The sequence below is a fragment of the Misgurnus anguillicaudatus genome, chromosome 24, assembly GCF_027580225.2.
Source record: "Misgurnus anguillicaudatus chromosome 24, ASM2758022v2, whole genome shotgun sequence".
In the NCBI taxonomy this organism is placed as follows: domain Eukaryota; kingdom Metazoa; phylum Chordata; class Actinopteri; order Cypriniformes; family Cobitidae; genus Misgurnus; species Misgurnus anguillicaudatus.
Window position 1 is genome coordinate 29,405,455 of NC_073360.2, and position 16,477 is coordinate 29,421,931.

The window sequence follows — 16,477 nt, forward strand, 5'->3', positions numbered from 1 at the left end:
TTTAAAAACTAATACAAAAATTCATAAATGTTAAACGCATAAATACGCATACATTTCTGGATTTTTAGAAAGCCAATTACGTGATGCAGCTGAAGCCTTACAGTCAGTTGATAACAGCCAAATGCAATGCATGGTGAAATATTAATGTACCAACAACTGCAATGTCAACTTAATGCCAACTCCTAAAGCTTGAGATACAATCACTTACACAACATTCATGAAACAGCCGCTAAATGCTGATAAACTCAAATTGACTTCTGGTAGTCCTTGAACATAAAATAACTTGAGATTAATAAAATAATGGAAAGTGGGACAATGGCATGTCCTCAAGTAAGGTTGTTTGTATTTGTTAAAGGAAAACACCACAATTTTTCAATATTTTTTCTATGTTCTTACCTCAACTTAGATGAATTAATATATACCTATCTTTTTTTAATGCATGCACTTAATCTTTGTACAGCGCGTCGTGAATGTGTTAGCATTTAGCATAGCCCCATTCATTCCATAGGATCCAAACAGGGATAAATTTAGAAGCCACCAAACACTTCCATGTTTTCCCTATTTAAAGACTGCCACATGAGTAGTCACACGAGTTAGTATGGTGGCACAAAACGAAACTTTTGTTTGGAGCCATAGGAATGAATGGGGCTAGGCTAAATGCTAACACATTTACGATGCGCTGTACAAAGATTAAAAGTGCACGCATTAAAAAAAGAAATGTATGTATAAATTCATCTAAGTTGAGGTAAGACCAAAGTAAAATATTGAAAAACGGTGGTGTTTTCCTTTAATATTAGTTAATGCATTAGCTAAAATGAACTAACAATGAAGAATACTTCACAGCATTTAATAACATAACTTTATGTTATATTAATCCATTTTTAAAATCTGGTTGTTAATGCACAATGAACAGTTGATGAGCAATTGTATTGGCATTAACTAACATTAACAAAGATTAATAAATTATGATAAACTTAATTGTTCATTGTTGGTAAATGCATTTACTAATGTTAACAATACAACATTATTGTAAAAAGTAACCAATAAACTGCAGTGCAGAGGTTTGAACCTTTGTCAGACCAAGGACCCCTTAATGGATAGAGGAGCCATACTTGGTGGTTATGATTTTAAGATAATAAAACATGCATTGATCAATGGCTTAATTAATGTCTATTTATGCATTTTTGTTTGATGCCTAATTTTATTTTTCCAAAAAAATCCCACAAAGGTCCGTGGACCCCCTGTCGAAAACCCATGCTATAGTGTATTTCTTTATTTTCTGTAAAAAAAAAAAAGACTATTGCTGCCATAGTGCATAGCCATTACTTAGGATGAGATATAAAATAACAGAGGAATATAACATGTATCTAATGATGACATAAAAATAAGTAGTAGACTTCCAGCAAAAAACTTTGGATGTTATTTCATTGTAGGCTACTAAAATATTTTTAAGGGTGCTGTCCAGTGCTGACAAAATGACCTAATTTTTTTTTAAAATAAAGTAACAAAAGACTGAGCATAACATGCAATACCAAGTGCTCACCATACTGTCGTAATATATGAGCTCCAGCTCGTAGTCCGGCAGAATGTCGCTCCGGTTGTTCACGTGTTCCAACGCCATCTGGGCTGAGGGGAGACACGCTTGCCCACCCGGCCATCCTCCACTCATGGGAAAGAGAGCTCCGATGTACAGCTTCTTCTTGCCTGCGATCGCACACGGCCAGGAGAGAAATGTAAGCAGTGCGTAAAAGACAAGCAATCCTCTCCAAACTCTGTCCAAGGTCCTGATCATTCCCATGGGTGACATGAGTATCAAATTTGCGTTTAATACGGTTTGACCCTAAACTGTGCGACTTTGTACGAAGCTGAAAGTGTCAACATGTGCGATGAGCCCAGATTTAACTAAAGGAAGCAAATATGGCACGCCAAACAGCGACCGTTTTCGCGTATGATAGGTGCGCGTGTTGTTCCCTTATCGCAATATAAAACTATATGCTGTTTAATCACGATCTGCACGATTGATATGCTTGATTATTTTACCAAACACGAGAGGATAGTTTAACAATATAACACTTTGACAGCGGCATACATCCATGTCTTTCATTGCGTCTTGTGTACATTTAGGACACTGAACTCCATATGCGCGTTTTTTTAAGTTCGTCTACTCTTTAAGATCTTCAGATTTTTTAGAAACCTTAGACTCTTAAGGTTGCTTTAAAATCTTTTAGTGTTTTTTTTTTTTGTTCGTTTTAAAATAGGGATTTATAGTAATCTTATAGAATTTGTAGAATCGTAAGATTTTAAATCATCAGACTCTTCAAAATGCGTAATTATCTTTAAATGCTTTTCTTTTTAAATTTGTAAGAATCCTTTGATTTTTTTAAATATTAATTTTTAAGCTAACTTGATTTCTTTATAGTTTTTAAAAATAATATATTTTTAAGGAATCGTTTTAATGAGTCTTTGGAATCTTTAGAATCGTTGGACTTTTTAGAATCCTTAACAATCTTTAGACTCTCTCAGAAGCAGTTTTGACTCCAAACGACACCAATCCAGTCCACAGTCCTAAAAACATAAATGTCAGAGCAAAAGCTTTACATAGATATTACGTTTATATGTTGGGAAAAATATCTCGTTCAGAACCACCGACGGTGGGTTTGTAGTACAGCTATGCCCATGTCGCAGAAAACCCGGTGGTGTTACTCGACATTATCGGTCAAAACGCGCTCAACAAATCTCCTCCTCTGTCGTTGCTTTATTTAGCCTATACTGCGCCGTTCAGGAAAACATGATTAAAGCTGTCTAACATGTTGTTTCGGCATCTGATCAGAATATTGGGAGAAAGAATAATCCTTTAATCCGGCGGGAGGAGAGGAGAAAGTGACCACCAAATGCAGTAGCCTACGCAGAGATCCGAGCAGACAGCAGCAGAACTGAAGCGGTAAACTGAAGAGATGCTGCGAGATGCGCGTGTATATAGAGCAGGAGGGTGGATGATTGGGTTAGGGGGCGGGTTTAAGGTATAAGCAGGGGATGCGGGGGGACGAAGTCCGGGGATGGAATGTCAAAGGGGGAACGGAGTGCCACAATTTACACTTGACTTAAATACTCAAGAAATCACTGAAACACTGAGTTAAAGGGACTCTCCATTTTAACATATATATATATATATATATATATATATATATATATATATATATATATATATATATATATATATATATATATATATATATATATATATATATATATATATATATATATATATAGCGCCAGACCCAGAGATCTGCTGAATTGTTTCAAAAACTGTAAAAATCAAATGTTTAACTCTAGGGGAGCTGGAAAACATATATTTATATATATACATATGTTTTCCAGCTCCCCTAGAGTTAAACATTTGATTTTTTCAGTTTTTGAAACAATTCAGCAGATCTCTGGGTCTGGCGCTACCACTTTTAGCATAGCTTAGCACAATCCATTGAATCTGATTAGACCATTAGCATTGCGTTCAAAAATATTCGAAGAGTTTCGATATTTTCCCTATTTAAAACTTGACTCCTCTGTAGTTACATCGTGTACTAAGAACAACAGAAAATTAAAAGTTGTGATTTTCTAGGCCGATGTGGCTAGGAACTATACTCTTATTCCGGCGTAATAATCAAGTACTTTGTTGCCGCAGGCAACGGTGTCTGCCGTTTTCAGCCATGTTTAAAGCTTTGGTGCTAAAACCTGCGCTTACACTATACTTTTCATTCCATTCTCACACATGAGAATGCGTCAGACCGGAAACGTACAATAAAAAAATTATTAATTCAATTTACAATTTACTTAAGGTAAGTGGTCACAATCAATTTATTTAAGCTACATTTAAACAAAAAAATTGGAAAACCAAAACAAAAAACTTTTGTTTAATAAATAAATTGTTTGCAACCACTTACCTTAAAAAAAAAATCGGTAAATTGAACAAATCTCTTTTTTTCAGTGTAAGCTCGTACGACGATATTTCAGCGAATTCGTATCACGTGGAGTGTTATGACCACTACAAAAAGCAGTGTCACCGCTTGACCTTTCTCTCTACTGAAAAGCACAAATTGTTGAAATCAAATATTATTTTGATGAGCTGCTTCCCGCCCACCCTCGGCAGCAACATCCGACAAACACTTTGCGTGACCCCAGTTTTCCATACTAGAAACTTTGTTTTCAGCTTTGGTTCGTGCCTTAAGCACGAATGTCTTTTTCGTGTCACTCACACAAATTTCTATAAATAGTTTTTTGTGTCCGTGACACGGCTTTCTTTTTTGTGTCATTTTATGTATTGTTAACCCCAACCTCAGGTGAAACTATTGACACGAAAAAGACATTCGTGCTCAAGGCATGAAAAAAAGCTGCATTTCGTGCCATGGACACAAACAAATGTATAAAATTTTTCGTGACTATAACACGACTTGCCGTAAAGTCATGTTGTTTTAGGAACGATTTTGGGCATCCCATATTTAAATCCAGCGGTTAGGTGATTTAACAGTGTTTTAGGGAATTTCCTACAACATATATTTCGAATAAATATAAAGCTCAGATTCAAAACTCTCTGAAAAGTGCATCTGACATGTTTTCTGGTAAATTAAACATTTTTTATCAGACTTTTAATGAATTCTGCCAACAAAGCGGTATTTCTGGATGGCCTGAGGTCTGGATTAAGCAGATTTGAAGCGAAAGTATTTATGGAACATATAATACGTGTCGAGAGAGCATTCAGTCAATATCTAATTTTTGACGGCGGTAGAGTTTAGCAGCTTTTGCATCCGAGTTTCTCATATATTTGACTTGGTAACCCTCAAAACTCTGAATAACTCTACATCCCAACACATTATTAAACACTAACAAGACACCTCTGTATCCTTCTTGCTAAAAAAAAATCACACCCACTTAAAATGTCACTTAATTTTAATACTTTCCCTATTCAATACCAGGTTTCAGGTAATCCAAATGAAAACTATTCAGGTAGTTCAAACACAAATGAATAAAGTCCGTTTATAAACAAAAGTGAATTGCACAAAATAAAAAAATAAACCTTTATCAAAACATTTTAAAAAACGTGATGCATTATAGCTCATTTTAAGTGAATTGTACAAGCAGCAAAGATCATTTTTAAGTCTATGGACACAACACATGCACACACAACTCTCAGCATCTCTCTCTTCTCTCATTCACTCTCATTAGAGTAAAACAGCAGAGTAATGCTGAAACTAATGACTTGAGACTCCCAGAACCCAGGACCCAAGATACTTCTGTGACATTTGGAGCTCTCTTTGAATCTGCCCTCACCATATGTCAGTCATTAATTATTCAGTCCTGATCTTTACCTGTTATTTAATAAAAGAAAGGCCAGAAGTTCCTCCTGTGAGACCACATCATTACCTCTATGTTTATGTGACAATTACATATATCCAAATAAAGAGTAATTTCGTATACTGGTTCAGTGCTAGCAGATGAACTGAATCGTATGTAAACATATTAGAGGATTTTATAGAGCGTTGGCATGCCAAAAGGTGACCTTTATGCTGAATTATCCTTAAACAAGCATATGAAGAGGAATGCAATCACCATGTTACATACGCATGCGTGAATATATGCAGACATGCATGGACACGCACTGTGAAGAGATACAAACACAACCTACTACATTCATGCACACACACATACACACACATTGGGCAGAAATAGACACAGCTACACACTTTGGCCGAGTGTTAATCTTCAGCCTGCTGAGAGTGCACTAAGTAGGCGGTGAGCTCTCACTGAGAGTTAACAGAGAGAGAGAGAGAGAGAGAGAGAAACTGATAGTCTAAATAAGAAATGGGGGGAAACGAAAAGAGACACAGAGGGTAGAAGAGCAATTGGAAAGAGGGATGCTGGAGGTTGATGCAGTCAGGGCTGCAGATGTTTAGTGTTTAGGGAGACTCTCAGTCTGATGAATAATTGTAAGATTCTGTAGTGGAGTAGCTGACATGAAATACTTGTTGGGAAGTTGACATGTCACGCAGTCAGACAGGGTATACCACTAAAGAGCACTATAAGCACGTATCTTTAATAGCTGTTATGCAAGCTTTTTAACCTCATAATTGAGATACTATACATTGCATATTTTAAAATGTAAAAGCAGATGGTAGAAGCACTAAAAATTACAGTCAATTAAATTTTAACCAAAAATTGTGATGTTGGTAAAAATCTATGAATTAGTTTGGAAAAGATGTGGAATAATACATTCCATTGACAGCTATAAAAAAATTAAGAAAAGTCTTATTCTGGTAAGCACAAATCAGTACCCATTGACTTCAATAGTAGGAAAAACAGTGGCAGCCAGCGACTTATTCTCCTTGGTGGGCGCGAATTCAAAGTATGTGTTCGGAGTGTCATGTGTGTGGCTCGTCATGTCAATATATGTGTTTGGTGCATCATGTAACCATGTGCATCATGCGTCATGTCAAAATATGTGTTCGGTGCGTCATGTTAACCATGCGCGTCATGTCAAAATATGTGTTTGGTGCATGATGTAACCATGTCCATCATGTGTAAAGTCAAAATATGTGTTTGGTGCGTCATGTTAACCATGCGCATCATGCATCATGTCAAAATATGTGTTCAGTGCGTCATGTGAACCATGCGTGTCATGTCAAAATATGTGTTCGGTGCGTCATGTGAACCATGCGCGTCATGTCAAAATATGTGTTCGGTGCGTCATGTGAACCATGCGCGTCATGTCAAAATATGTGTTTGGTGCATCATGTGAACCATGTGCATCATGCATCATGTCAAAGTATGTGTTCGGTGCGTCATGTGAACCATGCGCGTCATGTCAAAATATGTGTTCGGGGTGTCATGTGTGTGGCTCGTCATGTCAAAATATGTGTTTGGTGCGTCATGTGAACCATGTGCATCATGCGTCATGTCAAAATATGCGTTTGGTGTGTCATGTGAACCATGCATATCATGCATCATGTCAAAATATGCGTTTGGTGCGTCATGTGAACCATGCGTATCATGCGTCATGTAAAAATATGCGTTTGGTAAGACATGTGAACCATGTGTATCCTGCGTCATATCAAAATATGCGTTTGGTAAGACATGTGAACCATGTGAATAATGTGTCATGTCAAAATATGTGTTTGGTGCGTCATGTAACCATGCGTATCATGCGTCATGTCAAAATATGCTTTTGGTAAGACATGTGAACCATGCATATCATGCGTCATGTCAAAATATGCGTTTGGTGCGTCATGTAACCATGCGTATCATGCGTCATGTCAAAATATGCGTTTGGTGTGTCATGTGAACTATGCATATCATGCGTCATCTCAAAATATGCGTTTGGTGCGTAATGTTAACCATGCGTATCATGCGTCATGTCAAAATATGCGTTTGGTGCGTCATGTGAACCATGTGTATCATGTGTCATATCAAAATATGCCTTTGGTGCGCCATGTGAACCATGTGCATAATGTGTCATGTCAAAATATGTGTTTGGTGTGTCATGTGAGCCATGCATATCATGCGTCATGTCAAAATATGCGTTTGGTGCGTCATGGTAACCATGCGTATCATGCGTCATGTCAAAATATGCGTTTGGTAAGACATGTGAACCATGCGCATTATGTGTCATGTCAAAATATGTTTGGTGCGTCATGTGAACCATGCGTATCATGCGCCATGTCAAAATATGCGTTTGGTGCGTCATGTGAACCATGCGTATCATGCGCCATGTCAAAATATGCGTTTGGTGCGTCATGTGAACCATGTGTATCCTGCGTCATATCAAAATATGCGTTTGGTAAGACATGTGAACCATGTGCATAATGTGTCATGTCAAAATATGTGTTTGGTGCGTCATGTGAACCATGCGTATCATGCGTCATGTCAAAATATGCGTTTGGTGTGTCATGTGAACCATGCATATCATGCGTCATGTCAAAATATGCGTTTGGTGCGTAATGTTAACCATGCGTATCATGCGTCATGTCAAAATATGCGTTTGGTGTGTCATGTGAACCATGCATATCATGCGTCATGTCAAAATATGCCTTTGGTGCGCCATGTGAACCATGCATATGATGCGTCATGTCAAAATATGTTTGGTGCGTCATGTGAACCATGCATATCATGCGTCATGTCAAAATATGACTTTGGTGTGTCATGTTAAACATGCTTATGATGCGTCATGTCAAAATATGTTTGGTGCGTCATGTGAACCATGTGCATCATGCATCATGTCAAAATATGTGTTTGGTGCGTCATGTGAACTATGCCCATCATGTCAAAATATGTGTTTGGTGCGTCATGTGAACCATGTGCGTCATGTCAAAATATGCGTTTGGTGCGTCATGTGAACCATGTGCATTATGCATTATGTCAAAATATGTGTTCGGTACGTCATGTGAACCATGCGTATCATGCGTCATGTCAAAATATGCATTCGGTGCATCACGTGAACCATGCGAATCATGCATCATGTCAAAATATGCATTTGGTGCGTCATGTGAACCATGTGCATCATGCATCATGTCAAAATATGTGTTCGGTACATTATGTGAACCATGTGCATCATGCGTCATGTCAAAATATGTGCCTGCTGCACAAGAGTTAAAAGGGTTTATGATAAAAGAGACGCTCACGTGAGCCACACACATGACGGGCTAAAACCATGTTTTTATGAGTGCCCTCGAAAAAGTCACAGGCCACCACTGAAAACAAATACTATATTCAGATCAATGGGTACTGTCTATTGTGTGATTATCATCATTTATCAAAATATCTTCCTCTGTGTTCAACAGATTAAAGAAACTCAAACAGGTTTAGAGTGAGAAAATGATGAAGATATTTTCATTTTTGGGTGAACTATGGCTTTAAAAAAGAAATAGCTTTCACATGACTTATGGCAAAATACAGCCCCCTTGTGGTTGAAAAAATAATGACATTTAGCCAGAATTCTTACATATTATCGTCCAGTTGCCAGAAATTAAAATCGTTATTTTTTAACTATCATATTTATGTTTATATGTATTTATTTAAGGTTTTACATTTATTAACTAACAAACTACATTCTAAAAAAATATTTTTAAAAGGGTCAAAAAGGGACAAACCCAGCAACTTGGTTGTGATTTAACCTATGCTGGGTTTTTGTAGCCAAAAAATGCTGGGTTATTTTAACCCATTATTGGGTTAAATATGAACATTTTCTGGGTTAATTTAACCAACAGCTGGGTTCGTCCCTTATAAAACAACCCAGCATTAATACACTCTAAAAAGTGAGAAGTTGGATCAATTTGGTAACATCTAAAAACATTTTTAAAAATGTAAGTTGAAAAAACGTTTTAGGTGTTACCAATTGAAGTAATTTTGATCCAACTTTTCACTTTTTACAGTGTAACATTAAAATGTTCATTAACCGGTTTCAAAATAAATTCTGTATTTTGAAAAGATCATCTCATCTCCAAAGTAAGATATGAGAAATTAAAATAAACACATTGAGATAATTATGTGTCTTACCTGTATAGTTCCTGTCATCTAATGGGAAAAGACAGAACACATTTTGTTAAAAATAAGGAAAAATTACAACTGTGAGTTTGCAAACTATAAAACTGTAAAGATACTTACACACACACATTGGTTTGGGTGAGTCCCATTTGCCCAGTTTGGTACAGTGAGAAATGTTAAAACCCTCCATAAAGAAGCCAGCATGGCAGGTGTAATGCAGAACTGTGCCCTCTACTGGCGGTCCAGGGGGCTGCAGTGTCACCCTTCCATTCTCCAGAGACATCCACGAACGAGGGCAAACCAACACTGAGAATATCAACAACACACTTTTAACACATCCTAACATTTCTTACACACTTTTGACCTTATTTAGTGATATCAAGGTTGTATTTTCACAGGATGTTCTTTACATTATAATGGATGATTTTATGGAGAAAACAGTCAATCATGAAAAAATTACTTCAGGTGGGTTTTCACAGGCAGGGTCACATATATAGTATAGGTTCTTTGCCTTTGTTTCATATGTATAATTAGGTCGTCTATAGCCTGTATATGCATTACATATGTAATGTATGGATAATCTACAGTCAATTTAATCTATCACATTTTCCACCCATTACATGGCTACCATTTAAATACATAAATGAACATTTCATTTAAATGTTTGTTATTCCAGAAAACCTTCTAATATACACAAATATAAATCAATATCATTGGGTTATCATAAGTGACTTACAGCATCTGCTGAGCTGGTTCATGTCAGTCCAAGCACCATTGGGAAGGCATTTTCGAACCTTGGGCCCTACAATGATTCTGCTTCCTCGACAGATGTATTCGATTTCATAGTCTACAGGCAAAATCTGCACATTGCGGATCTACAGAGAGAGTGAATACAGGACTTTTTAATAAATTTTTTATTAAGAGACAGTCATCCCATCAAAACAGACACTAATGTTTACAACTGTCAATTTAAAAGGACACTCCACTTTTTTGAAAATATGCTCATTTTCCAGCTCACCTGGAGTTAAACATTTGAATTTTACCGTTTTGGAATTCATTCAGCTGATCTCCGGGTCTGGCGCTACCACTTTTAGCATATTTTAGCACAATCCATGTAATCTGATTAGACCATTAGCATTGCACTCAAAATATTTTTCCTATTTAAAACTGGACTCTTCTGTAGTAACACCGTGTAGTAAGGCGCAATGATATTACCCAGCGCCTGAAAATAGTCCCCCTTGGTAACTTTCAAGCAGGGGACTATTTTCGGGGTACTGCGTAATATCATTGCGCCTCCTGCAGCCATGTTACGGCAGCAAAGTCCTTGATTATTACGCAAGAATGAGAGTAAAGTTCCTAGTCATAAATTGCAACTTTTAATTTTTCGTCGGCCTTAGTACACGATGTAACTACAGAAGAGTCAAGTTTTAATTGGGAAAAATGCTAAAACTCTTTTATTTATTTTTGAGTGAGATGCTAATGGTCTAATCAGATTCAATGGATTATGCTAAAAGTGGTACCGACAGACCCGGAGATCAACTGAATGGATTCCAAAACTGTAAAAATCAAATGTTTAAAACTAGGGGAGCTGGAAAATGAGCCTATTTTCAAAAAAAGTGGAGTGTCCCTTTAATGTGCTAGTGTAAACCTTCACCTGTTCCTGAGTCAGTCCTCGGTAGCGAATCCCTCCATCTCTGGGGGGACGAATTATTGCACATCCTAAAAAAGAGAATGAAAATCAGAAGAAAAGTTGAAATATTTAATTATACATGCACACACTACGCAAAAATGACAGGTTATGTTGATAAATATCCACTTTGTTTTGCCAAAATAGTGTTAACCGTGTTATGCCATGAGATAACGATTTTAATTAAACCGCAAGATGAGCAATCTGAGTCATAGTCATATAAAAATACATTACACTAAATAGCTTTATCTTGATTTATTTCAATGAAAGGAAAAAGTGGCTTCACAGTCCAATTTCCGGCAGAAACATGATCCCACGAGGAATGAGGGCAGAGGAGAGTTTGACATCCATGAAACTCAGTTCACAGTACTGAAACATTTAGCCCTCACAAAGAAATTGAAGTGCACCACTTTAGACATTAGAGATAAGGACACTATAAAACTCCCATCTGTAGTGTTATACCCAACACACATAAACCCAGAAACTGCCCACACAAAAACACACACACATTACCTCCGGTCGTTGAATTATGTATGGAAGAGATGAGAGTAGGAAGCAAGTACAAAATTACAAGAAATAATAGCTGTTCCATTACTGCATCTGAACGAAAGAGAGAAAGAGAAAGAGAGAGAGATTCATGTGTTAAACATATAATAATAACCTACTTTCTACTGTAATTATAGCACACGCAGTTGTGGAGGAGTCACAGAACATGGAGGCAGTATGTAAAGATTTCATGAGCTTTTCCTCAACCAGTCACAAAGCGGAAAATCAAATCCAGGGAGGGTCAAACAAGAGCATGCAATACAAACACGGCACAAAGGTCTATCAAACATGCATCTTTTATACACACACACACACAGAGAGAGAGAGAGAGAGAGAGAGATAGAGAGAGAGAGAGAGAGAGAGATGGCAAGATGGATGGAGAGCTTTGGGATCTTCACAGTTGGGTATCGAGAGATGATTCAGTGAGGTGTGGATCAGAGGGATCAGTTAAACTTTAAACAGGTCTCTACTGTGCTCCACCTCATTAAATTTGTACAGCACAGCTGCAAAACAGAGATTACAGTAATCCAAAACACGCATGAAAACCATGCACTAACAATGATTAGTTTGCATTGCACTGAACACATTTTCTTAACTATTTTACTGCTATTTTTTATTAAATAAAACACAAATTATATTATATTAAGACTTTGGAAGAGTGTGGCAGCTGCGCGCGAGTGTGGTGCTCTAACGGTCGACTTGTTTGTTAAGAGGTTACGGTCCCGTTAGGGAACCATTTCAGCACCATGGACAAGGATGTTGAGATGTTAATATGGCCCCCGAAACTTCTATTTAATGCTTTATTGTTTAAATTTTACACAATATTAAATATTACAAAACGTTTATTTAGCTAAAAACAACAACTCTCTGCTTTCATGAAGTTTCTATTTAAATATGGCTTCGTGTGTCGTCACCAAACAGGACGCGAAGTGTTTAACATCTACCGCGACAGAGCTAACGAAGTTTGGAGTACATATTTCACGATAATATTGTTAAATGTGATATATATACAGGAAGTATGCATGGTCGAGCATCGCAAACACAAACAGCTTTAAGCTACAACATCGAAACGATGCAAATGCAAATGAAGCGCGTGCATCGGTTAAAAAGTGATGTACTCACAACCCTGAAAGGCCCGGTGCGACCTCCAGCAGTACCGAGCCGAAGAAAACAAACACGAGATCCGATCAATGACTGTTTAAGTGCAATATCCGCAAATATAAGCTCGCTCGCGGTTTGGTTGTGCATCACATATCCTGAGTTTATGGCTTTTAGAGATGTACTAGTATTGCTTTGCGTTAGATCATCGCAGGTGTAAATCACAGGCAGGCTACATAGAGATACATGATCTGCACGAGCTCGACGGCGCGCATCATTTCTCCTTCCTTCCTCGTTTTTCTTTTTTCCACTCCTTCCTCAGTCTCACTTACTTGTGACGTCACGGAGGGAAGCAGCCTATACGTCGTGTTATCTTTACATCACGAGACACTGTTTTCAACAAAATTAATACACATTAAATTTCTTAATTTGTCGTATTTGTCTTCTTTTTTAAGTAATAATAAAGGTTGCTTTGCAATAAGGTTTAATTTGTTAACTTTTTAATTAGTATTAATAGTTAACTACAGGATTTCCTTTAATTTGAACATTTACTAATACGTTTAAAATCTGTTAAATAAGCTACAATATAATATATGAACAAGTGGTATTAACTAGTAACAAGGATTAATGTTGATTTATGTTAGCTAATGAAACCCTATTGTAAAGTGTTTCCACTTTTATGTAACATTTTAAACACAGTGTTTACAAACAAGACGTATATTCACATATTGTATGTCCATACATACAAATAAATGTCAAGGTCTTACCTGAGGGTTGTCCTGCCCTCAAAATTCATATATAATTCCTTATGGGCACAGTCGTCTATTTATACTTTACATTTAATAATTAATAAGAGACAAAACCATGCACCCTCAGTTATTGGTCTGTTCTGCCAGGTTATTTTTTACTTGCTATAAAATCGTAGATTCTGTATTACCACCGTACAGATATTAACTGATTTCCCAATAAAAATATCTGATGTTCGTGTGATGTTTGTGCCACCTCATGGCTGAACAAACTGGAAAGCAACTTTACTTTGATGGACTCAGGAAACACAGAACAAGGAAAATAATATTGCAAATATCCTAGGAGAAATACTTCCATCAGTTTCTCATTTTGTATTTATTTTTCTATTTTGGCACTCAAATAGCTCAGCAAGGTAGCAGACGGTGTACAAAATCTGACAGGGTGGTGAAAGACGTCAGAAAAAAAATGCAGAGATGACTTCAGGGAGAATAAATTACAGTCAATGTGTCTCCGTTCAGTTATATGCATAAATAACTTTCCTATCAGAGAAGAGCTTGCCTTACCTGCCCTTGCAGATCTATAATGGCAGTATATTTACAGGAATAAACAAGTAACATTTACATGTCTGGATAGGATAACATTTAAGAACAGCAGGTCTGGGGCCATGCTGCCTCACCTTAAAGGGATAGTTGACCGAAAATGAAAATTCTGTCATTTACTTGCTCTCAAATTGTTCCAAACCTGTACAAGTTTCTTTGTTTAGATGAACACAAATGAAAATATTTTGAAAAAACAAATATGGGTACCATCAACTTACCATCATTTATCTAAATATCTTCATCATTTATCACAATACTTCCATAATAATTGTTTTCCTACTATGGAAGTCAATGGTTACAATCAGCTGTGTGCTTACCAACATTTATCAAAATATCTTCTTTTGTGTTCATCAGAAAAAAGAAATGCATACAGGATTAGAACAACATGAAGATGAGAACATGATGACAGAATTTTTATTTTTGGGTGAACTACCCCTTTAACAACCAAACAGATCTGGGGCACCATTCACTTAGTGTTATGTTTTTTACCATGGAAGTCAATGGTGCCTCAGATCTGCATAGATACAAACATTCTTGAAGTATGATAGAATTTTATCTCTTTAAAGGGATAGTACCCAAAAATGAAAAGTGTTTGTAACCAAACCATTCGTGGACCCCATTTACTTAAATTACATTCTTTTTTCCTACTATGAAAGTGAATGGGGTCCACGAACAGTTTGGTTACAAACATTTCTCAAAATATCTTCCATTGTGTTTATCAGAACAAAAAAACGTATGTGAGTTTGTAACAACATGAGAGTGAGAAAACGATGACAGAATTTTCATTTTTGGGTGAACTATCCTTTTTAACAACCAAACAGATCTGGGGCACAATTCACTTGGTGTTATGTTTTTTTTAAATCATGGAAGTCAATGGTGCCCCAGATCTGAAACATTCTTCAAATATCTTCCTTTGCATTAAACAGGAAAAATGAAAGTTTGGGACAACTTGAGGTTTACTAAATAATGACAGCATTTTAAAAATTGTATCTTTTTAAAGGGATAGTTCACACAAAAATGAAAAGGGTTTGTAACCAAACCGTTCGTGGACCCCATTTACTTCAATAGTATTCTTTTTTCCTACTATGGAAGTGAATGGGGTCCACGAACGGTTTGGTTAGAAACATTTCTCAAAATATCTTCCTTTGTGTTCATCAGAACAAAAAAAAATTATGCGGGTTTGTAACAACATGAGAGTAAGAAAACAATGACAGAATTTTCATTTTTGGGTGAAATATCCCTTTAACAACCAAACAGATCTGGGGCACAATTCACTTAGTGTTATGTTTTTACCATGGAAGTCAATGGTGCCCCAGATCTGCAACATTCTTCAAATATCTTCCTTTGCATTAAACAGGAAAAATGAAAGTTTGGGACAACTTGAGGTTTAGTAAATAATGACAGAAATTTAAGAATTTTATCTCTTTAAAGGGATAGTTCACCCAAAAATGAAAAGTGTTTGTAACCAAACCGTTCGTGGACCCCGTTTACTTCAATAGTATTCTTTTTCCTACTATGGAAGTGAATGGGGTCCACGAACAGTTTGGTTACAAACATTTCTCAAAATATCTTCCATTGTGTTCATCAGAACAAAAATAAATGTATTCGGATTTGTAACAACATGAGAGTGAGAAATGATGACAGAACTTTCATTTTTGAGTGAACTATCCTTGTTAACAACCTAACAAATCTGGGGCACCATTCACTTGGTGTCAATGATGCCCCAGATCTGCAACATTCTTAAAATATCATCCTTTGCATTAAACAGAACAAATAAAAGTTTGGGACAACTTGAGGTTTAGTAAATAATGACAGAAATTTAAGAATTTTATCTCTTTAAAGGGATAGTTCACCCAAAAATGAAAAGTGTTTGTAACCAAACCGTTCGTGGACCCCGTTTACTTCAATAGTATTCTTTTTCCTACTATGGAAGTGAATGGGGTCCACGAACAGTTTGGTTACAAACATTTCTCAAAATATCTTCCATTGTGTTCATCAGAACAAAAATAAATGTATTCGGATTTGTAACAACATGAGAGTGAGAAATGATGACAGAACTTTCATTTTTGAGTGAACTATCCTTGTTAACAACCTAACAAATCTGGGGCACCATTCACTTGGTGTCAATGATGCCCCAGATCTGCAACATTCTTAAAATATCATCCTTTGCATTAAACAGAACAAATAAAAGTTTGGGACAACTTGAGGTTTAGTAAATAATGACAGAATTTTAAGAATTTTATCTCTTTAAAGGGATAGTTCACACAAAAAT

General features: G+C 36.5%; 1 protein-coding gene across 1 annotated transcript in view; it reads right to left on the reverse strand.

The window, feature by feature from the left end:
* gabbr1a (gamma-aminobutyric acid (GABA) B receptor, 1a) overlaps positions 1–13,170 on the reverse strand; it is a 68,138-nt gene extending 54,968 nt beyond the window's left edge. The window contains exons 1-7 of the mRNA XM_055197028.2: positions 12,884–13,170; positions 11,729–11,815; positions 11,183–11,247; positions 10,265–10,403; positions 9,649–9,834; positions 9,541–9,558; positions 1,544–1,704 (exon numbers count right to left, since the gene is read on the reverse strand). Of these exons, the coding sequence (XP_055053003.1) occupies positions 1,544–1,704; positions 9,541–9,558; positions 9,649–9,834; positions 10,265–10,403; positions 11,183–11,247; positions 11,729–11,807 (648 nt within the window). The 5' untranslated portion in view covers positions 11,808–11,815; positions 12,884–13,170. The remainder of the gene's footprint in view (positions 1–1,543; positions 1,705–9,540; positions 9,559–9,648; positions 9,835–10,264; positions 10,404–11,182; positions 11,248–11,728; positions 11,816–12,883) is intronic.
* Positions 13,171–16,477: the final 3,307 nt, after the last annotated feature.